This window comes from Rutilus rutilus (genome assembly GCF_951802725.1).
Source record: "Rutilus rutilus genome assembly, chromosome: 1".
NCBI classification, from domain to species: domain Eukaryota; kingdom Metazoa; phylum Chordata; class Actinopteri; order Cypriniformes; family Leuciscidae; genus Rutilus; species Rutilus rutilus.
The window spans coordinates 44,205,256-44,229,262 of NC_140209.1; the positions used below are offsets into that span (position 1 = coordinate 44,205,256).

The 24,007-nt window shown below is 37.4% G+C and overlaps 4 protein-coding genes and 1 long non-coding RNA gene across 7 annotated transcripts; 2 read left to right on the forward strand and 3 right to left on the reverse strand.

The window, feature by feature from the left end:
- Positions 1 to 634: 634 nt before the first annotated feature.
- Positions 635 to 4,794, reverse strand: LOC311304842. The gene is made up of 3 exons (XR_014629948.1): positions 2,876 to 4,794; positions 906 to 967; positions 635 to 687 (listed from the first exon to the last, which is right to left on the reverse strand). It is a non-coding gene; the product is annotated as an uncharacterized lncRNA (long non-coding RNA).
- On the forward strand, positions 1,553 to 7,778 carry apol (apolipoprotein L). The gene is made up of 5 exons (XM_084431832.1): positions 1,553 to 1,945; positions 4,814 to 5,401; positions 5,583 to 5,618; positions 5,781 to 5,876; positions 5,971 to 7,778. The coding sequence occupies exons 1-5, from the start codon at positions 1,935 to 1,937 to the stop codon at positions 6,899 to 6,901; spliced, it is 1,662 nt and encodes a 553-aa protein (XP_084287958.1). The 5' UTR covers positions 1,553 to 1,934; the 3' UTR covers positions 6,902 to 7,778.
- LOC311304737 (uncharacterized protein) lies at positions 7,437 to 13,671 on the reverse strand. 2 transcript variants are annotated; one of them, XM_084431958.1, is made up of 4 exons: positions 13,593 to 13,671; positions 12,566 to 12,631; positions 8,494 to 9,273; positions 7,437 to 8,038 (listed from the first exon to the last, which is right to left on the reverse strand). In XM_084431958.1, exons 2-4 carry the CDS (start codon positions 12,594 to 12,596, stop codon positions 7,944 to 7,946), a joined length of 906 nt encoding a protein of 301 aa, XP_084288084.1. In that variant the 5' UTR covers positions 12,597 to 12,631; positions 13,593 to 13,671; the 3' UTR covers positions 7,437 to 7,943. The 2 variants fall into 2 exon arrangements, with proteins under 2 accessions (XP_084288084.1, XP_084288083.1); XM_084431957.1 differs by lacking the exons at positions 12,566 to 12,631; positions 13,593 to 13,671 and having other exon boundaries at positions 8,494 to 9,582.
- Positions 13,190 to 14,288, forward strand: sult3st1 (sulfotransferase family 3, cytosolic sulfotransferase 1; the record flags this gene model as incomplete). Its single annotated transcript, XM_084431886.1, is given in 7 exon segments — positions 13,190 to 13,249; positions 13,330 to 13,367; positions 13,369 to 13,448; positions 13,605 to 13,641; positions 13,643 to 13,712; positions 13,788 to 14,015; positions 14,017 to 14,288. Coding segments are annotated over 7 exon segments (606 nt in total). The 3' UTR covers positions 14,110 to 14,288.
- A 967-nt stretch (positions 14,289 to 15,255) lies between these two features.
- eif3d (eukaryotic translation initiation factor 3, subunit D) lies at positions 15,256 to 23,629 on the reverse strand. Of its 2 annotated transcripts, XM_084429802.1 has the most exons (17): positions 23,501 to 23,613; positions 22,513 to 22,638; positions 22,339 to 22,384; positions 22,081 to 22,217; positions 21,882 to 21,967; positions 21,730 to 21,802; positions 19,209 to 19,330; positions 18,995 to 19,127; positions 18,708 to 18,855; positions 17,595 to 17,645; positions 17,043 to 17,173; positions 16,844 to 16,929; positions 16,295 to 16,424; positions 16,072 to 16,214; positions 15,786 to 15,978; positions 15,445 to 15,538; positions 15,256 to 15,347 (listed from the first exon to the last, which is right to left on the reverse strand). In XM_084429802.1, exons 2-17 carry the CDS (start codon positions 22,633 to 22,635, stop codon positions 15,334 to 15,336), a joined length of 1,710 nt encoding a protein of 569 aa, XP_084285928.1. In that variant the 5' UTR covers positions 22,636 to 22,638; positions 23,501 to 23,613; the 3' UTR covers positions 15,256 to 15,333. The 2 variants fall into 2 exon arrangements, with proteins under 2 accessions (XP_084285928.1, XP_084285929.1); XM_084429803.1 differs by lacking the exon at positions 17,595 to 17,645 and having other exon boundaries at positions 23,501 to 23,629.
- Positions 23,630 to 24,007: the final 378 nt, after the last annotated feature.

The following is a 24,007-nucleotide window of genomic DNA, read 5'->3' on the forward strand; positions in this document are numbered from 1 at the left end:
TTTTAAAAATATATATTTTAAACATAATTATTAGAAGATGTTAGACAAAGATATGCTTGAGTGTTATTGCCTTTGTCTGTAAAGTACCTAAGATACTTACTTTGTTTATGAACAACATAAACTAGATTAAAAAAAAGTTTGTCAAGACAAACAAAGCTGGTTTTCAAGCTGAAAGTTTGAAGGTTTTGAAGGCAATACAGTCTATCAGAAAAATACAACAGACAGACAGACAGACAGATAGCAAGACTTTCTCAAGTAACTTTTACAGAACTCACTACTTATTAAGGATTTAAAGAGCTTACTGTCCAGCCATTCAAGTGGGCCTGTTCTCAGAATTTGGGCTCACTGACAACGTCCCTGAAAATGAGTCTCAGGAAAGTCACATCGCCGTCGTCAGGATGTCAGGTGGCATCTGTCCAAATTAGCCAACAGTCAGTCCAAAATGTAACTTTACATAAGAAAAATGAAAAAGAGAATAGATTGGAGTTTATACTGTGCTTACCTTGGTCAAGTAATAAACAGGCAGGGGGGTTTCCATCGCCTCTAAATTGGAGAGTAAGAATAAGAGTAGCATCATTTTCAAAACCCTGTTATTTATACAATTCAAGAATTAAAGTGGGAACCAATACCTGCTCTCTCTCTCTCCTCTCCTCATTTTTTCGGAGTTCTTTTCTTTCAGCATCTGACCTTCAAATGTTTAAAATATAAAGTCTCATGAAGACAGTTTGTTCTTAATGACATCTCCAGGACCAGGGTTGAAATTCACTTGTTTACACTGATAAACGCAATGATTATTTGCAATCTATAGTTAAAAACACTTTTTGGTATTTATTTTAATCTGCTACATTTATGTTCACAGATAAGTTGGCAACATTTTAAATACAGTACAACTTAATCTAACTTACTTCAAAGGATAGTTGCTCAGCAGAAGGATGCACCACCATCTTCTAATTGTTAGCATGTCACTCTGGATTTAAAATAAAATAAAAAATAAAATAAAGGTTTACTTCATTGAAATCAAAACGCCCCTCCATTACAATGTAGAGTGCACACTACAATATGAATTAAAGCACATTAGAGCAGACATTAAAGAAATTGCAATTAGGTTTTGTTGTCTGGGAATGCCCTGAGAATTAAATAATAATGATAAAGTTAATGCATCAAAAGCTGGTAGGCCTGTTATGCTTAGAATGGTTGCTGCTTATGTCTTCACAGCTGTACTCCATCCATGGCCCAGGACTGACATGTTTTGCTAGTTGTCTGTAAAATGTCATATTTAAATGCAAAAAAATAAAAATAAGTAACATAAAAGATACAATCTGATACTGACGAACAACTTTTTTTTTGCAATGCATGCAACAATCAACATGACTTCATTAATTTAAGTCTTTCTGCTCTATTTTAAGACATATTCCAAGCCTTAATTTGTTTAAAGGCTATTTAAGATTTTTACAGATCCTTTTAAAATCTACAGCAGTCAGCACGGCGCACGTGCGTATTATAAACACGATACTTTGCGCATACGTGGTAACATACGTGACGTCACCGCGCTACAGTCTGCAGCAGCGAGTGGTCTATCGAGCTGTGGAATGTCAGACAGTCATCAGACTCATCACCATCATCAGCATCCAGACAATGCGCCATTCATATTGTCTAGGGCCGGTGACGTGACTACCGACAACACTATGCTATGTGAAAGTGTTTTTCATGAGTAGCCTTACTGTTGAGATGTGCATTTGACCGGTTATTAACGCACAATTCTTTTGAACCCTTGAACCTCTGTACGGGCGGAGTAAAGAAAACGCAGAGAAACGAAAGCGAAACTTAAACCTCCGTCCGGAGCAAAAACAAAATATTTCCTTCCTGCTTTCTCAACTCAGTTTGACAAGTTTCATCAAGCTTACCATCAGTAGACTACTCTGAAATAGGCTACAATGGGCACCAGGTGGGTACATTTATTATTTATAAAAAAATGTATCATCTTTTTTTCCATAGTTTATGATTACACAAAGTTACGTCCAAAATAAAAAGACATGTCAGAGTATGTAATCAAACAGAAAAAAAGACAGCAACTTTAAATTCTGTTTTCAACGTTAATTAAGAACATTATAGGCTATAAGCAGTTTGTGGAAGTTTAGGAATCAAACACTATTTCTTCAGATGAGATAGTCTATCACAAAACAACAGCCGAGAATGCAGAAAAACAAGTCTCCTTTTGTATCGTTCCATCAGTTTTGTTTGGGTGTGGGAATTTAATGTTCTTATTAATCTTATTACAGAGTTCTATAACCTACGGTTGTGCAGCACTCTAAAATGCTAGGTTGTTTTTTTACCCAGACTTCTGTGATCTGCCTGTTGGGTGATTTTCACATTGTTGTGTAACCATAGACAGTATAAGAAGTGTGTAACCGCTGGGTTAAGAAAACTTCCTGAGGTGATATTCCTGAATCACTTTAAGGTTTGCATTCACTAAATATCAAATAAATACTGTTCTGACAAAAACAAAAAACATCTTTGTAATGTTTGCTCCTCTAACATTTTTTCACATCTGCTAGGTTCGCTTGCCTTGCAGACCGAATGAAAGATTTGACGCGGCCATTAGATTTCACATAGCCTACAGCCGCGACGCGTTTCAAAACAAAATCAGCTATGACTTGCACTTGCACTCAGACTACATATGTAACATGTACTTACCAAAGCAATAACAGTAAATTATGCATAATTACATGCAACTAACCCTAAACCAAATCCAAATCATACCCTAACCATATAGTAAGTGACGTCACTTGCAGAGGAAGCGCAGGTGACTGCTAAGTCTGATAGTGCAAGTGCAAGTCTGCAGCCAGACGCTATTGAGAGACACTGCCATACTTACATTGTTGAATAATGGGGGTGTTTGACGGAAGGTGAAGCTTGTAATCCGACAGAGGAGACAGAAAGCATTTTTCTTCTTTAATATCACTTAGCAAACGCAATATATTGTCTGTAGGCTATCTGTTGAACCATATCCATTCATTTCCAAAATAGACAGGTTTTATTAATATATTAGCCTATATATAAATAATTTATATAAATTAAATGAATATATTTAGCCTAACATTTGATACAAGCCAGATGGAAATCTAAATTAAATCTAAGTCTAAATGAGCTGACATTGGGTTAAAATATGTAACCCATGTGTTCTGTCCAATATTTACCCAGTGTTGGGTTGCCAAATGAGTTGTTTTTAACCCAGCGATTATTAGAGTGAGTGTAAAAATGTAAACACACCACAACAAACTGTAGTCAACAACTTAGGTTGTATCAGTGATTTCAGGCCCAAACATTTTTTTATCACATGTATTCATCTAATCTTTCCTAACGATCCGCTAGCTGCCCGCCCCATAAGCATGCCGTCAAAAAAACGCGTCTCTGTAGGCAGCATAGGCTCTGAGATCTGCACACAAAAACAACTGGGCTGCGTTCAGCCCCGACAAAACGTTGCACAACGTTTTTTAAACAGAAACGGTGATGCGTTGAACACACTGTTCTGATGACGCAAGAGTTGCAACTATGGCAGCTGAGAAGGCCATTCTTTGTGTTCTTTGTGAAGAATTTTCTGAGCCTGATGAAGTCGGTATAAATATTGTGTTTAATAATACAAAATATGCCCGATGTTACAGTTACTGCACTTGCCGCCCAGAACAAAAGAGAACATCCCAATCGAGTGAAGGGATTGCTGAAACTGAAATGGAAGCACACATCTTACCTAATTCAGACTAAAACACACCTATTTAGCCTCACATACAGGTCATACTGTTTTAATACCCTGTATTTTCTTTCTCATTTTTAGGAAAAGCACTTAATTACCATTGTTTATTTCTATACCAATACACTTGCAATGAAGCTAAAAATATAAACAACTACATCATTATGTTGATATCCTATATTTTTTACAATAAAACTTTAGACAAACATGTCTTCTAATATCCTCAGTTTTTGCGTATACCGAGCTGCATCAAACACATTTGTAAATTACTTTCCTTGAACCCATTGTGCGAGTTCACTTTAATACCACGTGCTTTATATACATGTTGCTGCTGATTGGACTGCAGTTCTGACACACCCACCAAACAAGAGAAAACGTATCTCAAACCCCGTTGCACACCGGTGCATGCCGTTTCCAGGAAACATGACGTTCAACCCGGAAACCGTAGCAAAACGTTGCGCACCGTTTTGAACTTGAACATGCCCCTGGTTTCACCAACCACTCAAAACCAAAACAAATAGTGTTCCAGCAATCACCGACAGGGGGAGGGTGTTGTGAGGTTTTGAGCCAGCTTCTTCTTCAGCTCCGACTTCGTGTGCAGCCGTGCACTAGCACAAAACCTCACAACACCCACCCCCTGTCGGTGATTGGTTGGAACACTATTTGTTTTGGTTTTGAGTGGTTGGTGAAACCAATTGTTTTTGTGTGCAGATTTCAGAGCCTAGGCTGCCTACAGAGACGCGTTTTTTTTTGACGGCATGCTTATGGGGCGGGCAGCTAGCGGATCGCTAGGAAAGATTAGATGAATGTGATCATTTTTTTGGGGGCCTGAAATCACTGATACAACCTTTAACATAGATCTTAATTTGAACTACACCAACCAAAAATAACCTTTCTGAATGGCAGGAAGAGAACATTTCTCTGAAAATCTGCTCTGACTGCTCAGAATTACCTTCTAAGTAGTTTAAACTGTTATGATTAAAATATTTTGAAATGCATTAACCACATATTTATTCAGATAGGAAATATCTTTGTTACTATGTAAATTGCTCTGTTTTGGCACAGGGAACAATTACAGGAGCTCCTGTCTGAGTATGTAGTGGACACACTCAACTACATTCAGACAGTGAGGGACTTCTGTGACAAACAACAAAAATGGACCCTTCAGAGAGAGACAGAGCTGGAGAAGATGAGAGACATCAAGGACCAAGCAGACAAAGTCAGTCTTAACTATGACCATGTTCAGCGCTCAGAGAACAAAGCCAAGGCTTTTGGGGAGTACCTGTGGAGTGGTTTAACTCAGGTCACGGCTGACTCCAGACTCCAGGAGCTGGAGAAGGAACTGGGTGCCGTCCTGAAGGACACACTTGAGGGTTTGGAGAAACTTGACAACTTCCTGGATGCAGTGGAGAAGCTCACAGTCACCTCACTATTTGTCTTCACTGGACGGAGCTTCTTGCCAAAGGCTGAGAGTCCTGAAAATGTGCGATCAATCATCACAGCTGCCAGAATGGCCTCTCCTCTCCTTATCCACTTTAAACGAAATGCAGAAACCTTCTTCCTTCCTTCACTCAGTAACTTGGACGTCCTAGCTTTTCAATTAGACAAATACATACGTATCACAGAAAAGATATGCGAGAGAATGGAGAAAAAGTTAGTACTGACATTCATGCAATGTTCATTTAAAAGGATAGTAATTTGATAAACATGTTAATACACACAGATTATCACAATAATATCAATGGCAATTACTAAATCAACTAAATTGAAGGTTTAGGTCCATAGTTAGATCAATAATTAATTCTTTTTTTTTTACATTTACAACCCCTCACAGATCCAAGAGTTTTTTGTGGACTGAAGATACTTATAGGCAAGTATTATAAATATTAGGGTAATATTGGGGTAAGATTTAAACATCTTAACCTATAGGCCAAACTGAGTGGAATCATTCAACCTGAATTCAAAGATTATTTGCTTTTATGACAAATCTCTAAAATATAGTCTTTGTTAATCCTACTTAAACTCTTTACAGATGTAAGAAGGCTCAACCTGTGAAGTTCAGCTTGAACTTAAGTGAGGACTCCATGAAAAAAATGCTTGATCATTTGAAGCAGTTGTGCAAAATAAGGTGAGACCTGGTTTTATGATCCGATGTTTTCTTCACACTCTGGTGCATCGTGAAATGTGGCTGTAAACTGTTTTTTTTTTCTATTAATGTCTAGGATGGACCAGAACACAAAGCTGTCCTTCGTTTTTCAGGACCACGCTCTACACTTCATTGGTTTATTCAGTAAGTGTCGCTCTAGAATGGAGAAGTTCCTGTCAGACCTGGAGGAGAATGCAGTTCAGCTGGACAAGATGAAGATGGGGGCCAGTATCTCCACTGTGGCTGGAAGTTCGGTTGGGATAGCAGGGGGTGTGTTGTCCATTGTTGGTCTTGCTCTTGCCCCTGTCACTGCAGGAGTGTCATTGGCTCTCACTCTGACAGGTGTCGGTCTGGGGGTGACCAGTGGGGTCAATAGCTTAGTCACAGGCATCACTGAAGCAGCAGTCAACAGTCACCATGGGAAAAATGCACAGAACATTTTTCAGAGATACATGGATGATGTGGGGAAGATTTTAGACTGTCTGGAGCGGGCCTGTAGTGAGCGTATAGAGGAACCCAATGTTGTGGATATTTTTAAAGCAGGAAAATTGATAGCTCGTGCAGGAGGAGTGGCCAAAGGTATTGATGCTCTGGTAGATGCAGCTTCAGCTGTTAAAGTACTCAAAACTGAGGAGGTGATTGCGACTGCAACAAAGGTGGGGCTCCAGGAAGCACAAAGTGCTCGTAGCATTCCCAAACTGGCAGCAGACCTTCCCGACATTGGCCAGCTGGCAAAAGGGACACCACTAGCTCTCTCAAAGTCTGCTAGAGCTGGATTCATCACTCTAAATGCCCTCTTTATTGGCTTAGATGTCATTTTTATTTGCAAAGACAGTATAAGTCTGGCCAAAGGGAGCAAGAGCGAGGCCTCTCTGCTCATCCGCTCCAGAGCAGCTCTATGGAAATCTGAACTGGAGGCCTGGCAGAAGATCCATGATTCCTTATGCATAGGAATTTGGAGGTTTAGAAAGAGTCAGGAAGTGTTGGAGCAACATTTTCTTCCTTAAAAAGCTTTAAAAAGTATGTTTCAAGATTGAGAAGAGCTGAGATGAGCATCAATTTAGACCAACAGTTAGACCTGCTGTCCTCAAACACTTATCAATTTATCAACTTAACACTTACAGTGTTTTTTTGTTTTTGTTAATAATTTATAGCACATGGCAAATTAATGTTTTGGGAGTTAAAAATCCTTGCATACTGGTGGAAGTCTGAGCTGAAAACTTTGTGTACATATGATTTACACTGTCAAATATCACATATTTTATTATAAAAGTGAATTGCACTTATGTGTGTGTCTTATGTGTCACGTGTTATTTGCTCTTAGGGTGTGAGAGTTTCAAGTGCTTCAGTTAAACAATGACAGATCAAGTGCTATTATAAAATGAGTGTATAACCATAAAAGGAAATTCTGAAAGATGCAGACTGATTGTATCAGAGGATTGAAAACTAATGTAGCACTTGTAGCATTTTTACAGTAATTCTGGCCAAAGCATTTTGTCAAAGACAAGAATGAAAAGAAGAAAATAACTTTTGCACATTAAAGGAAATTTAAATACATTTTAATGACAAACAGTTTCACTTATAAAATGTCACAGAAAACCCCTGGTTTAATTTAGCACTACACAATTGTACAATTTTAATTTATTTTTACATTTAAAATTGAAACCCCAAAACTGGTAAAAGCAGAGCAGAACATTGCGGAAGTCATCTGTACACTTTTAAATAGTTAATGTCATGATATATTCTTTTGTTTACCATGCATACCATACCAGAGCATTTTCACAAAATGGAAATGTTTGAATGCAAAACATTACAACAATGTATTAAGAGCTTTGATATTGTAAATCATTAACAATAATTATGTAAATAAAGTGCCTGAGCATGCTTGTGTTCCTCATTTGTAAGTTGCTTTGGATGTTACAGGTTAACTCTGTAGTGTCTGGATCAGGTACTACAGATGAGAAATGATGATGGCCTGGCGTCTGGTGGTGAGTTGTGGAAGTTGCAGGGGTGGATATGACTGTTTTATCCTGAGGTCCTTTTCATCGTTCATTGTTGTTTGCAGTTCTGAAGAAAGTTACTTCTGCCACTGATAGGCAGGTCATTGTTCTGATTGTATCTAGTTGAGGCTTTCTGTTCCTTATCTGTAGAAAACAAGAAAAACATCCTAAGCGTATTGACTTTGACACGAGCAAGAGTGCTGCTGTTCGTGATTTGGCTGTAGTCATGAAGCCGCAGTTAATCAGAGAGTTTGATAAACTTGTTGTTCACATTTTATGTAACATTCAGTTACTTTGTCTGTTTTTGCTTCGCCAACGAAAATTATTCTGAACTAATCTAAACAAAATCAACCGAGCAGCACACATTAGTTAACAGATCTATCTATCTGTATTTTTTGAAAGCATTGAACTATGAATTATCTAAGACATTTCATTATCAAGCTAAAATATAAAAGTATAAATAATAAAAATAGACATATTTGAGGTTTTTATTCTCATTTGACTTGTGTTCAGTACTTTTTTCACAAATATAACTCCACATGTTTTCCTTTTTGTAAACAATCAAGAAGATTAATAATATTTTAAGAATATTGTCTTACCGTCCAATATCTGTTGGTCTGTTCTCCTTCTCGACCTTCTTAACTCCTTTGCCTTCAATGACTCTCTCACTTTCTCTATGTTCTCTTCCCTCTTCTTTTGCTCTTCCTCCAATTTTCTCTGCTCTTCTTTCTCCATTTCTCTGGCATGTTCCAACACCTTCTCACTGTAGAGCATAGTCCCTCCATTGGTAGCCATCATTTTGGTGATCTTGGCCAGAAGTTCAGCCACCTGGTTCTCACCTTCTTTGGAATTGCTGTACAGAGCATGAAAACGGCCACCACATTTCTCAACCAGCCTGTGTAGCTCCACGTTCAACTTCACTTCTTCCTTTAGGGTGGAACCACGTAACTGTTTTCTGTCTAAGACTGTGAAGAGCACCAAACTGCAATTCCAGGCTTCTGGACCAAACAGCTCAACGTGTTCCTCCACGGCACGGCCCTCACGCTGGGAGAACGAGAATGACAGTGGTATCACCAGCAGCAGAGCATGGGCACCAGGCTGGCACAGACTCATACTCCTCATTATCTCCTTCTTCACAGGCCATACTGATGCAGAGGAGCCATTGACGTTGAACCATTCCCAACCCGGGGTGTCAACAACAAGCACCTGCTGTCCTCTCACCAGACCCTGACATGGGAAACTGTCTCGAGTCTTTACCCCAACGTCATCAAAGGCTTTCTTGCCCAAAATGGCATTACCAACAGCACTTTTCCCAGCTTCTGTCACTCCAACCAGGACCAATCTCAGTTTGGGAGAGTCAGAAAGATGAATCCCTTCTTCTGTGGAAAAAAAAAGATATAGACATGACAACATTTTTATTGTCAGAGCAAAAAAAAAAAAAAAAAACAGGCTATTTGATCTGTTCATTTTGAAATTAAAAAGTTAATTTACAAATGGAAAGTATGAGAAGTATGGCTAATATGGCTAACTGTGAAAACAAACAATGTTCAATTAAATGTGTGTAATTTAAACAAATTGGATTTATTGATGATGCATATAAACCTGGCTACTGTGTATTTAGAACCCATTCAGTTTATTAGTATTGTTACAGAAATCTGACCAGTCACCCGTTTCAATCATGTATGACTGGCAAATATGCACCAAATTAAGTTTATTCCTTAAAACGTTTGTTTACGTTGAAATCCAAATGGATGGAAATTTTTATATGTAATTCAAATACATAAATCTTTTGAGTGTAGAATACTTGATTACAGTTCATTCAAAGGTCAGATATTTCCTAATATCCAGTGGTGGAAAGAGTACTGAAAAAACATACTTAAATAAAAGTACCATTACATTCCAAAAAAATGTAGTGTGAGTAGAGTAAAAAGTACTTGTCCAAAAACCTACTACGAGTAAAAAAGTAGCTAATTTAAAAGTACTCATGAGTAGTGAGTACTGAGCTGCGGATTCTACACCCTTATAATAAACACTGCACTACAATTAATAAATAAAAAAAACATTGCACATACTGTAATTCACATTATCAGAAGGATTGAAGAATATCTATCATCCATCTTTTTAAAATGCATCAAATCATCAGTTTATCAGTTTACCTCACCCAATGAACTGAAAAAGGCTAAGATAGTGAGTTAACACTAATTACACTGTAATTCCATGCCATTAAATATCTTACAATTTAAACGTAAATGCACAGTTCTAGAAGGGGGTAGCATCCCTTTCATTTTACACGGCTACATTTACTCGCATTGTAATGCTGATAATATAATTTGTAATACAATTTTTGCATTAAATAGGGAAGTTATATATTAGAGGAGATATATCTAATTGCAGAACCACACGTGACAGCAGTCTGAGGACAGCATCGCCAGGCCAGACGTTAGAGTGGAGTTAGAGTGGTGCTGTATCCCATTCAAACAACTAACCCTACCCTTCACTATAACTATAAGCTTTACCTTAACGAATTCCCAACCACTAAACCTAACCTTGATGCTAAAAGCTCCTCCCCAACACCAGTCTGAGGCTGCTGCCCTGGCACTGCTGTCCTCAGACTGCTGTGGCATATGGCTCTGCGGTTCAGCGCATGCGCGTCTCTCTTAATATATGAAGTAAATGGGAGCGGGAATTCACCGCATGATTATGAACTCGTCACTTGAGGGAGTTAACACCCCCAACCTCACACCGAATGTCAGGCCCTGTAGATAGGCCAGCCTATATAAATATCATAGTAAGCAGAAATGTGCAATGTATTATAGCATATTAGAGGAAGACGCTGATATTGAATTGATGCTTGAAGAATGCACTTCCACAATCCACAGTTAAAGTTTTCTATGCAGAATTTGATTTGATGATGGTCACGAGACCAGTTACTCAATCCAGTCACATTGATGCATAAAAAAAAAAAATAATAATTAAAGGGGTGGTATAATGCCAGATGTAAAATAAGTATTTGATGTCCCAAGAGTGTGTATGTGAAGTTTTAGCTCAAAATACCCCACAGATATTTTTATATAGCATGTTAAGATTTAAAATTTTTGAGGGTGAGCAAAAACGCACCGTTTTGTGTCTGTTCCTTTAATTGCAAATGAGCTGCTGCTCCCGGCACAGAGGGCGGAGTTACAACAGCTTGCACTCACACAGACATGCACTGAAAATTTCAAAAACGTTTAGCCTTTTATGCTCAAACCGGAGTCAGACAAAGATGGAGAGCCTCAAGAAGAAGTGACAACATGTGCAACAGGACGTTTCTGAATGGTTAGTTGATGAATTTATGTGTAGTTATCTTCTAGTCAATGATTAGCATATTCTGTCTTGATAATCTATAAATCTTGTTCTGGGGGTGGGGTGTATGTAAGTTTTATGGTTGGTGATGTTACTAAACTGGGAGGAATGTTGTGTAGTCCCTACCAGCCATTTGTTGTAGTCCTTAAAAAGTGATTTCTTTAAAAGCAAATATCTCCCTTTGCTTTGAACTTTGAGCATTGTAACTTTGCAGATGTTGTTTATACTCAAATAGAAATATTACACACTAACTAAAGTTAAAAAAGTGAAATCATAATCAATCACCCCTTTAAAACAAGCATGTAATGAGTAGGCTAACGGCCACAAACGGAAAGAAAATTGCGGAGTAAAAGTACCTATACATCACTTAAAATGTACTCAAGTAAAAGTAAAATTACACAATTTTTAAACTACTCAATGGAAGCCTTAAGATAGTATACAATTAAATCAATATTTAATTCCCACATATTTGTTGTCGGGTTTATTTTACAATAATGACTTGTTGACTGTACTGTATCACTTACATGAGTGGAAAACTGAAATAAATGTAATATTAAAGCCACTGTAGCTATTTTCGGAAATGGCCTAGTACTCATAAATAATCTTCTCCCACCTCCCATATGAGTGGTTTCATTTACCATACTGTGTTACATTACTTTTTGTGTTGCTTGGTTTTAATCAGTAGTAATAAAGACAGTAATAAAAAGGCTGTATGAATATCAGCTGCTGCTGGCTATTGAAATGATTGCTCCCTCGATAATAATATTGTATAATGAGCACACACCAGGTCTGAAGACACTAATTGCTTCATTAAGGTTTTATTTGGTGCATGACATCGATTTGGAGGTTTAATAGAGGTCTATTTCATTAAATGTTACAAATATCACATACTATAGGTCTACCTCTGTTGACCAAACATATGATGAATGTATCTTTGGCCTTATTTCACTGCCATGACTGACTTCAAAGCTGTCAGGTAAATTTGATAACAGTAAGACAAATCTTTTTGACTATTATTACGGTGTTACTGTACTGCTAGCTGTCACTGAAAAATCAACATCTGAATTTGACAAATAGCCTACATGTCTTAAATTGACTATTATCTCTAAACAATCCCGTAAGAAAATGTAGTCAAATTGGTAAGATCAGTAAAATGATATAGTCTATTTTATCTGTGACAGTTAAAGTCTATTTTCTAAGACATTATATGCACTAAACACAAAGCATGGTAATTTATGTTTTTTTCCTGTGGATAGTCTTACAAAAAAACAAAAATATAATTTAACTCATTATTATGCAAGAACTTGTACATCTAAAGAGTTTACTGACCATGACTGTGTGATACTTCAATCTCATCCATTCTCTTCCAGTCTTTTCAGTCAAATGTGCTGCTCTCTATAAAAGAAAAGAATTATTTCCTGATTACTTGATTGTTTGGTACAGCAGAATACGATTGGACTGTGACATATATTATCTGTCCTCTTATCTAAATGTTGTTTTCTCTGTAATCCTGAGTCAGTTCTGATCAGGCTGTTTACAACCTCTTTTACTGTCATATCCAAAGTACAAACCAAGACCAAGCCTGTTGTTACTGAACATTTATTATTGAACATTTATGCTGTTTAAGAACTTAGAATATGTTCTATTACCACTTTTGTAATTCCCTTTGTTCTCCCCTTTCTAATGACAACGCATTATGAAAATAAATAAATAAATAAACAAAATAGATAAAACTTTTACTATTGCACATGACAAACTCCTTGAGGAACTTGCATGACAACTGGTCCCGGTCTGCTAAATTTGCTACTATAAAGATACGTGTGTGTGAATTATTTGGTTGTTTACATACTGAACCATTTTTTTGCAGGTAGGCCTACAATATGGACACAGAACATCATAACTTTAATTTGTGAGAACACAACAGACAAAAACATTTCCAACAATCCTGAGAAGATGCCGTGGTTAGAGTACCGTGAAGGCAGACCTGACAATTCCTGTTTGTGTAAGCCACATGTTTGGTTATATAATCAAATGTTAGAATTTTTTTTTGTTTGGTCTAAGCTTCATTGCTCCTCGTGTCTTTTAAATGACAGATCATATATGTGATTAGAAATGTAAAAGACAATGTGGTAATATTTCCTCTTTTCCCACATCTGTGTCAAAGTTGAGACTCCCAAGAGCTTCAAAGATGTTCACCAGCAGTATCTGGAACATTTAGACTAACAGCACATCAGAGTATGTTTTACATTTTTTTTGGACATTAGTTTGTTATTCCTAAAGTTCAGGCTTCTGCCTCATCGATCCTAATGTGACACAAAAGGTGGCTGTAAGGTGTAAGAGAAGTATAAATTCTTACCTCGTGTTTTAGCTGGCAGTTTATCTTGGTGTGATCACATCCGAGAGAGGGCAGTACAACATCCTTTTCCTGACACATGAGGACATCGTCATGGTAATCACAGCCTCAAAATATCTCATAGTATTTGCAGAATGCTCCTTAATACAGATTGTTTAAGATTTCTTTTGATACTGATGCATTTGGCTCCACGTTCAGGACAGCAGTGAAGAAAATGTTCTGGATGATAATCCTATCGCACATATTGTGGAGATGGCCACTTTTAAAAACATGAAGCAGGACCCAAAGGCAAACTATGAATTCATCCCACGAGATCTATTTCTTAAGCCCCAATTCATGCACAAAGGTCAATGTTCAAAGATCACAATCGCGGAATGTGTAGACAAGCTGTATCCTTCACTTATTCTGTTATATTTGTTTTGCGGTTGCTGGTACTGTTGGAGATTGGAAGAACACATTCACTGTGGCACAAAAGGAGATGTGTGACCAGATCTTCAAAGAAAGGATGGAAAACTTGTAACTAGTCTCACAAGAAACAGAACAATTGTTTTTTTTTTTTCTCCCAGTGGAAATCAAACACTATGTAATTGTAATTCAAATGCTAAAACCTTCCAAACAAACCATCGGGGTTACTGAAGAGCCCCATTGGCTATGCACCCCAAAGTGGTTTATTTTTTAAATAAGTTAATACTTTTATTTAGCAAGGACACATTAAGTTTAAAATGACAGCATACTCTAAAGGGTAAATATTAGTATTTTAGATTTATATGTACTGTTGTGTGTTCTTATTTCTTTTATTTGTCTAGTTTTATATTGTGGTGTGTATTTTATGTAAGTCTACTTCTGCATCCACATTGCCCGCAAGTGATCTTAATAAACTTAAACCTTGAACATTTATATTTCAAATAAATGCTGTTCTTTCAAACTTTCTATTCATCAAAGAATACTGGAAAAAAGCATCACAATTTTCAAAAAAATATCAAGCAGTTTTCAACACCGATAATAAGAATTTTTTCTTGAGCAGCACATCATATTAGAATGATTTCTGAAGGATCATGTGACACTAAAGACTGGAGCAATGATGCTGAAAATTCAGCTTTGCATCACAGAAATAAATTACACTTTAAAATATATTAAAATACAAACAGTTAAATTATAACAATATTTCACAGTATTACTGTTTTTTTTTCTTTCAAGAAAACTTAATTATATGCCTTTACTATTTCTTATACTCCCTTATCAATAAATATAGCATTTATTGTTTTTTTACGACTTGTCAATTTCAAACCATTAAGCATCAACAGTGTGGCTGAGACATATTTAGTTTTATTTTAGGGCCAGAAACAAACCATTTAGCAGCTATATTTATTACAGTGTTACCTGCAGAACTTAATGTCAGACCATTCATTTACATTTATGCATTTCACAGACACTTCAAGGTATGTTTATTCCCTGGGAATCAAGCCCATGGCCTCGGCATTCCTAGCACCATGTTTTAACAAATAAGATTAAATAGCAAGATTGTTCCGAATCAATTCTTATAAGAAAGGTAATTTGTATTGCCCTCAAGCTCCAGAACCTAATCTATAATAATAATTAAACTTGCAAAGGAATCCCAACCTGAGCGTGCTCATTTTTAAACAGACAGAGACATCACCACAGTACATGAATGATCAACTATCTTTATTCAGCTCTTACAGCATTGAAACACATAATGCTAGCAGCTGTGGTAGCTGATGACGCCTTAATTGTCTTCATCTGTTGGAAGAAATTAAAAAATATATAAGAAACAAAGGTAACCGGATAAAAAGTATGGATAAACATATTGAAGTGACAAACAATCAGCTATCCTCACCCTCTTCATCTTCTTCCTCGTCCTCATCCTCCTCCTCTTCGTCTTCATCTGAGCTGAAGGTTCCATCAGGCAGGCTGTACACCCTAATTACTTGCTGTTAAGGAACACACACACAAAAAAAAATGATTATTGCAGAAAAATATTTTGAAGTTGCCAAGGCGATTCCTACTGGCACAGCATTACAGCTAAAATTAGCACCATGCAGGTGAGTACAACAGTACATTTCATTTCTACTCAAGATACGTTTATAATAAAGAATGTTTGCTAGACATTTGGAGCTTCTTGCTGTGCTTCAGTATGTCAAATATCTCAATTCTACAATGCAACATCTTTCACTTTACCTTATTCGGGTCTTTGAGGATGAGGTATTTGCCCTCCTCCAGCTTGCGACAGATGTCGATCACACAGCGCAGGATGCCCCAAGCATTCTCCATGCTCAGGTTGATTTGGCTGGCAAACTCGTTGGGCTTGAACTGCTGTGTGCCAAGGACGACATGCCTAGACGAGTCCTTGACATGATAACGGGAGACGTACCTAAAGAGATGTAGTGAGAAATCAGACAGGACAAAGACTCAATATAAGAAACCAAAATAACAAATAATGTAGAGACGGTGGTATTGTACTCACCCTAACTTGAGGTACTCAGATCCCGCAAGAATAGCACAGCACGTCCAACGGGCCAATTTGTAGCTGTTGTTCTTCAGCTCTGTGGCCAGAACCGCTCCCCTCTGGGAATCCAGTTTCTGTCTCCAGTCCACTCCATTGCAGTACTGTACAGAGCAAAGAATTATATCACCTGTATCTCTGAAACGGCCAAATGCAATTATCCATCTCTCTTTTTGTATCTTACTCGGGAGTCCCACTCATTCAGGGTCTTGACATTGATGAAAGAGACTTCTCCGTTTGCTCCGGTCATCACTCCATCATGCTCACAGCGGACCATGAGGTCAATGTCATCCCCCAACTTCCACCTCCGGTACCTAAGAATCAGTCAGGGAAGGTCACTATTTTGAATTGAGCATAATAGTTAATAATGTCCCCTATAATAAATGTATTCTTCATTCTTAGGTTTTGATCAAACAGCACTCAAATATGATTTGGTTTTTAAATAAAAAAAATGTACACTCAAACACCAGTATATACTGTATCAAAAAAGAGTGAACGAGAACAATTCAATGTTACTGATCAGAATGAAATACATTTCCAATCAAATCTGATTTAAATCCACATATGGAAATAAGAAAAAGAAGAAAAAAAAAGACAAAATAAAAAAAATGGGAAAAGAGTTTTGCTGCCTCACCTGTCTGAACAAAGATTTAAATAGTAAAAAAACAAAGTAATTTTTTTTTTTATAATATATACATATACATTTATTTTATTTGCAGAGGTCTGCACATACCTGTAGGCAACTGATGCCACCTCACTCTTCTCCATGTCCTCCTCAACAAATGGGTTAGAATTGGGGAACTTGTACCTCTCTCCTCCCTGACACCAAATCAACAAAAATGCATTCATACAAATGTCTTTGTCTGAAACAGAATATGGATGTTAATGTATCATGTTAAGGGCCGGTTTACTGTGGAAAAACACAAGCATACCATTCTAAGACACTGCTGGCTGAAGTTGTGGTTGATGTAGGTGGCCTCCATAGCCAGGTTTCGGGGGGAATTGAGGGAACTGCCCTCGTCCTGAGGCGGCTCATTCGCAGTCTCACTCACAGTAAGCAGGTCTACAAGGAAGAATGAGTTTAAGCTTTAAAACTTCACATTTATTATTTTATGCAGCAAAAACACAAATAACTGGTATATCAGGGCTTAACGGTTATGATTTTTTCATAAGTAGCTAGAAGTTTAGGCCAATATTTTCAATGGCCCAACTAAAAAAAAAAAAAAAAAAAAATTGCCATTTATAAAAATATTATAAAAATGTTACTCCTTCCAAAATGTTAAATAATGAACGTGTGAGAGTTATAGGCTATATGACATGTTATAGCCAGGTATGACGGCGCTACTGCAACACGTCGCCGCAGATGAGCAGAATCTCTTCAGCAAGCCAATGCACAAACTAACGTAAATTAAACAAAGTTTGGTGTCACCGACCCTCAAAACACAATCATCTTCATTAAAAGTAGTGAGACTAAATGATCTTACCAGTGCTGATGCTGCTCTCTCTCCTATTGCTGTCTTTGTTCTTGAAATTAGCTGATGATAAATAAAATGCAGCTCATATCTGTTGCTTTCGTTGACGTGAACTGAGGAATTGAGGATCGAACTTGTATATTCGTTTTGCGGAGACATTTATGTGGCCATGTGTAAATGGAACCGTTTTAACTTATCAGATAGCTACCTGATCAGTAAAAACGCATGAAGTGAACAGGTGCAAACAGGCCCTTAGTATATTGGATCTGTGCAGCTCTTAAAGTGACAGCAGCCTACTAAACCTGCTGTCGTTAATAAAAACAACAAGAGAAAGTTTCACTTCTCTTGACTGAATCACTTTTGTAACTAAGAATAAGTGCACATTTAATTTACACTGTATAATATAGACAAAAACAGTGCATAGTCTTCAATGAAATAATGTATGTATTTCTGATTTCTAGTGCTTGAAGTTTTTCAGGTAGGCCTATTTGTCTTTGTTCTATTGTAAATTTGTTTTCCTACTGCTGGTAATGAGTTTCTTTGTTATTATTTCATCACCATTTACTTGTCTTCAGTAAGCTTGAGAGTTTATTACTTAAGACTAGTATTAGTTTTATTTGTGATATTCAAAATGGTGATAAGAATTATGAAATGTCAAGGTTATCAAAAATGTATCTCAAAAATATTATTAAAAGCAAATATAACTACATTGTGATACATATCAGTATCATGAAATAAAATCACTCATTTTGTGATATAAGATTTTGATCATATCTCCACCCCAAGCAAAGACCATAAAAAAAACAGTTGCAATTTCAACAACACCTCATCGTTGTTAACCAGCTTGACGTTTTTAATTTGGTGCCAAATTTAATTCTCCAGAATTTGCAACAACAGTGCTCAACTAGCAAGGCATAAAAAGTAAATTAATGAAAATGAATGCAATAGTAGCTGGCATTCTCACACTGACCCTGGGGCAATCTTTATTGTTGAGCCCTGCATATCAAGACAAGTGCAAATTTATAATAATCCCTAGAGTTAAACCAGAATACGGCCAGCATCAAGACACTACGGCCTTTTGACAGCCATTAAAATGAGCAGCACTCAACTGAAGCACACGCTTACCAAAATCAGAGTTGTCTCTCTTGTCAAAAAAGAGCTTGTTGCCCACACGTTGAACGATAATATCCCAGGAGTTGACTGAGCGTGTGCAGCACATCAGAGTTGCCAGGATGGCATCGGTGGCAAACACATTGCCCTGGGTCTTTGCCAGCTGTGGATGAGTTGTGTTCAGAAAAAGCTCAATTAGCAATACCATTTATACTAGACAAGACAGACACATCAATAAAGTGGTCACACACCAGCAGCAATGACAAACGAAAGTGGGCGAGTGTAAGTGTGCTTCAGAGTACCTTGCGGATCACAGGGTCATCAGTGGTGGTAACGGTGTGAAAGATCCTCTTGATGCTCTTGAGTGGTTTCTCATTGCGTGTGGTGATGCGATCGAAAGCCTTGTCGTAGTACTCAAGAGCTCCACAGCACTCACTGAGAAAGAGAAGAACGAGAATGAAGTAGCAACAAACTCATATGAAATCTCGATGACATGAGTGATGTCAGAATGCTCACACGTCGATAGGGTCGGCCACATCCATGTATCTCATCTTCATGAGCCTGGGAAAGTCCATCTCTTCCTTCACCTCCCAGTCACTGCGCACCTCCACCGAGGAGTCCCTGGGCTTGAGCTGGGCCTGAGGTGACGGTAGAGGTTTAACGATATTCAGGCAATTGAGAAACAGAAGAACTGATACGTTCATACCAAGTTGATATTAAAACCCAATACTAAAAATGTCCATCTTGGTGGGGTCTTAAATGCAAATACAGTCAGTTTGTTTTAAAGTCATGCTGAAATAGATGTAGTGACAGATGTTTTCTTCCGTATTGTGACGTGAGAAACTGATTATATAAAAAAATACAAATGTAGGGGACTTGTTTCTATCTATCGGTTGATGATTGGATTTTGAGATGTGGACATTGCACAAAAATGTATGAGCTTGAAGTCAATTGTGGAGCGGCAGAGTTTAAGCAGACTAAATGATTGGAGAAGTACAGTAAACATTACAAGAGGAGTCTGTCATTTCGAGTTATGACATTTTAAATAAACATTAAAAGGTAGGGCTGCACGATAAAACAATACCGATAATTATCACGATATTATTTTCCTCAATTTCAATAAAAGTTTGATAAGTGTTTAATATAATGTTATAACAATGCACATGCGAGTTGCAGTCTGTCGCACTGGTGCCAATACCAATTTGCCTACCTGATAAGCGCTGCCATTTCTGTTGCATATGAGAAACATTAAAATGGCAAACGCACCAAAAGTGAAAAAAAACTAAAAAACAACAGAGCTGCTTGTTTGAACGACATCACACGAACCATTTATCAGCATTTTAGAGCAAATGAGTAAAGCAAAAAGAGTTCTGCAGAGTTCTCCCATACAAACCACAAATTTAAATGCCTCGTGATTTAAACTAGTTTAAAGCCAGATTAAACAGCACTGACATGGAAAACAAGAGAAACATTGTGCCGCAATGATACAGTCAGAAGGCTTGTATTTACTGTAGTAACACAAACTGTAACCACTAGAAATGTGATATATTCATATTAAGTTTTATTATATTATTAATGACATTAATGTATTAAAGGAGTAATTTAATAATAATTACAGATTTTTTTTTGTCATTAAGCTATAGCAGTTTTTGTGCATTTGTATTATACTGAATTGTTATTTTTTTAAAGATGTTACTGTTTTTGTAAATGAACATAAATTTACATCTGTAATCTACTCAAGCTACTGCTACTGTCACTCAACTCAAGCTACTGTCAAATGTGTATTTCTAAGAGACAAAAAACATCTAATATTAATTTGTGAAATGTTCACCTGTTTTGTAAGAGTTTGTCATGTTTTGATCATAAACAGTATTCAGAGGACAAAACCACAATTAACGGTCTGGTTTCTACAACTTTTACTCAGGAGCAAAAATCTGACTTTAAAGGTATTGTGGAGGATTTTCCCGAATTTTAGAAAAGAACCGCCCTCTCCACTTTAAAAAAAAATAATGAATGCGCAACATTCTACCTGCTCCCAAGAGGGAACGCCTATTAAACGTGTGCACAAGAGAGCATGCACGAGCCTAGTTCTCCTCGTGCACGCTCTGTTTACAAGTTGCTGCGTGACTTGTGCCAGGGCTAGCATCGCTAATCATAGCTTACATTGACTTTTACTAGCAGTGATTTTAAATGGATTTCTCCAAATAGCATGCCAAACTTTACCTGTCGAGTAGAAACTTCGCGACTGAGGCATCAGTGGGAAGCCCAACCTGTGCTTTTAGCGCACGCCAGCGTGTGAAATATTCTCCCAAAAACACTCTGGTCTTGTTTCTTTCTTCAGAGGCCTTTCTCTTCTTGTCATACAATTCGTAGACACTTTTTCTCTTGCGACCCTCAGACATTTTGAAAAAACCCGGTGAGAACGGCGAGCTTCAATGAATGGCTGAAACCGTAGCTCACCACACATATACACCTGAAAGTGCGCATGCGCAGAAAGCGAAAACTACCTAGGGACGAGCACGTACGACGGCCTTACGTAAACATATCACCAGAATGACTGACAACTAGGAGGACCAATAGTCTTGATGATCCACCCGGAAAAAGAAAATCCTCCACTATACCTTTAAACTGAAAAAAAATAAAGATTTGACATCTATCGTGATAATTATTGATATCAACTGATAAGAAATTTTTTATTGTGATAATTTGTTGGCCATATCACCCAGCCTTATTACGAGGTCAAAAAGAAAGGAATATACATGGCTAAATCGTTCACAATAAGACCAATAACATGCATAAAAAAAAAAGAAATTCCATGTCAAAGTAAATGTAAAAAGACATGGATAAGAAATTTCACTGAGGGTATTAATACAAAGAAAAACAACTCCTGAAATAAAAGATCATGCTAAAACATGATGGTAGTAATTATGGTAAACGAGTGCAAAAAATGTAGACAGAAATAAAACCAAATTAAAGTGGAGGTGAAATGCTGTGTGGCTGGAGATCAAAGAAAAGATGAAAAGGATGCATTTGATACCTGAGACTTCTGATCCCACTTTTGCCGAACACCAAATTGCTTTTGAAATTTCTTCTGCAAGCGCATACGGTCCCTATTCAGAGAAAGATCAGGCTGAGTGTGTGTTGACTAGTTATTTTGTGTGGTTTTCCTACTAGGTAAGCAGAACTCACCTTTCTTTTTGCTTGGCGCTCTTAGGCAGGGTCTGCATGTTGAACTGAGTAAGGGTCCTGCGATCTTTGTCTCTCCGAAGATTCCTCTGTAGAAACGAAGCACAGAATAACAAAGACTTAGAAAAGAGAGAGCCATAGAGGATTGGAGAGAGGTTGGTGTAAGAGAGAAAAAGCTTTAATGTTTAGAAAGCAGCTCTACCTGAGCGAATCGCATACGGTTTCGCTGATAGGCGGTCTTCTGAGTCTTGGCAGTATCCACCAACTGGAAGCTTGTTTCATCCTCCTCATGGAAATAAGCATACTGACTGCCGCCTCCAAACTGAGATGAGTATTTATCTACACAGAACAGAAGAACAACAATTTTGACTGATAAGTGACTTAAGCAAAAAAGATAGGTCATTTTGCTCACATGTCACAATTACAGTGGGTGAATAAAAATGAATGTGCAAACACTCACTTGTGTATCTCTTATCCTGGTAAGTTGCACCAGTCCAGTCAGCCACCTACATACAAAAATAATTGCAATTAACTTTTAGGGAATAAAATTTGTTTTAATAAATACAATAATGATAGTGCACATTTCAGAACATAATGTAATAAGGTTGGCCAGTGAATATTAACACGAATTTACCTTTCCCAGTCGGTCTCCTTTACTAAAAGGCTGGTAGGGCATGTCTTTGAACTTCTCAGGAACAGCACAAGGACCCCATCCTGACGGATTGTCCTGGATAACAGGTGCATGAAACTTTGCCATTGCCTAAAAAAAAAAAAAAGAAGAAGAATATCCATAACATAAGACACCATTTAAGTACATTTCTATATACCAAATATTATCCCTTTTCTCCCTTATATTTGAGCACTGCCTTTACACTAGAAATTACCAACATATCAAGCACTAAAGGAATAATTTATGCAAGTAAAATTTATTATTATTGCATATGTCACATTTATTAACAACAATGATGATATATAATACTAACAAAGGATGGACAATACAGTCTACTTTTTAGCAATAGTAACAGTAAAAAAATTATAATAAAATGTCGGTGATGCCGGTTCCGGACACATGACCTAAAGTCTCCTTCTCATTGGTCGGTGAGTATTCTTTTAACAGACGAAATAGAAAAATCGAAATACACAACGAAAATAATCGTATTTGCGTGGAAGGTTCATAATGGAACTAAAATTCGTGTTTATCTTGAAAAATAGCTTCGAATGTTCAAATCTATGATCATTGCCACGGCGCGCATCTCCAGATTCTCCACGGCCGTAGCGTGCGACATCCTCCAGCATTTTACAAGCGGCCATGATGAAAAGCCTCCCCGCTGGCCAAGTCATACACATGTACTCATCCCTCTCCATTTTAGCGTAGTTTATTTTTGTAAAAAGCAGATGCTACTACGAAGATCGGTGACACGGTGTGAACAATGGGGTCTGAACGATAAACAGTAGCGAGGAAGGATTGAGCGCGTAAAAGCAGTTGAGCTGATGGATTTAGCAGTAGCGCGCATGCTATGCGAACATGCTTAACTGTTCAGTCATTTGCCGCAGCTTAAGTTTTCCGTTCCTGACTGAAATAATTAAGTTAAGCGTCTGAGATAATTTCACGCAAAACCTACCTTTACTGGAGTACGAATTCGTATTGATTCAAGGATGCACGACTACTCCCAGAAGTGGTGACTCGGTGAGAGCCCGTGCCGTAAAGGAACGCGTCACTCCAATTTTACGACATAAACAAAATAAAAGTCTAGTTTGCGGATGTGGCCGAAATAAAAGTTCACACTCTGAGCTGGGTGATATGAAGAGGAACAATGATTTAGACTTGGCTTTCACAGTACGTTTTAAAATGGTTTATATTTTCATGTTGTGTGAATGTAAAAACATTAGCCTGAAAGCACAAATCAGTTCACAATTTAAATGACTGTACATTATCTTTTTTATATAATGTTTAATGGCAGTGGGCTTGTTGTATTGTACAAAATTTCTGGAGATAATGTCAAGGCATAAATGGGAGGCTTCTGACATTTTCTAAGCAGTGTATTTTGTATTTAGTGTAAAATGTCAGTAGTAAATGTCATATATATATATATTCAGGTGTCATGCAAAAAAGAAAAAGAAAAAAAAGA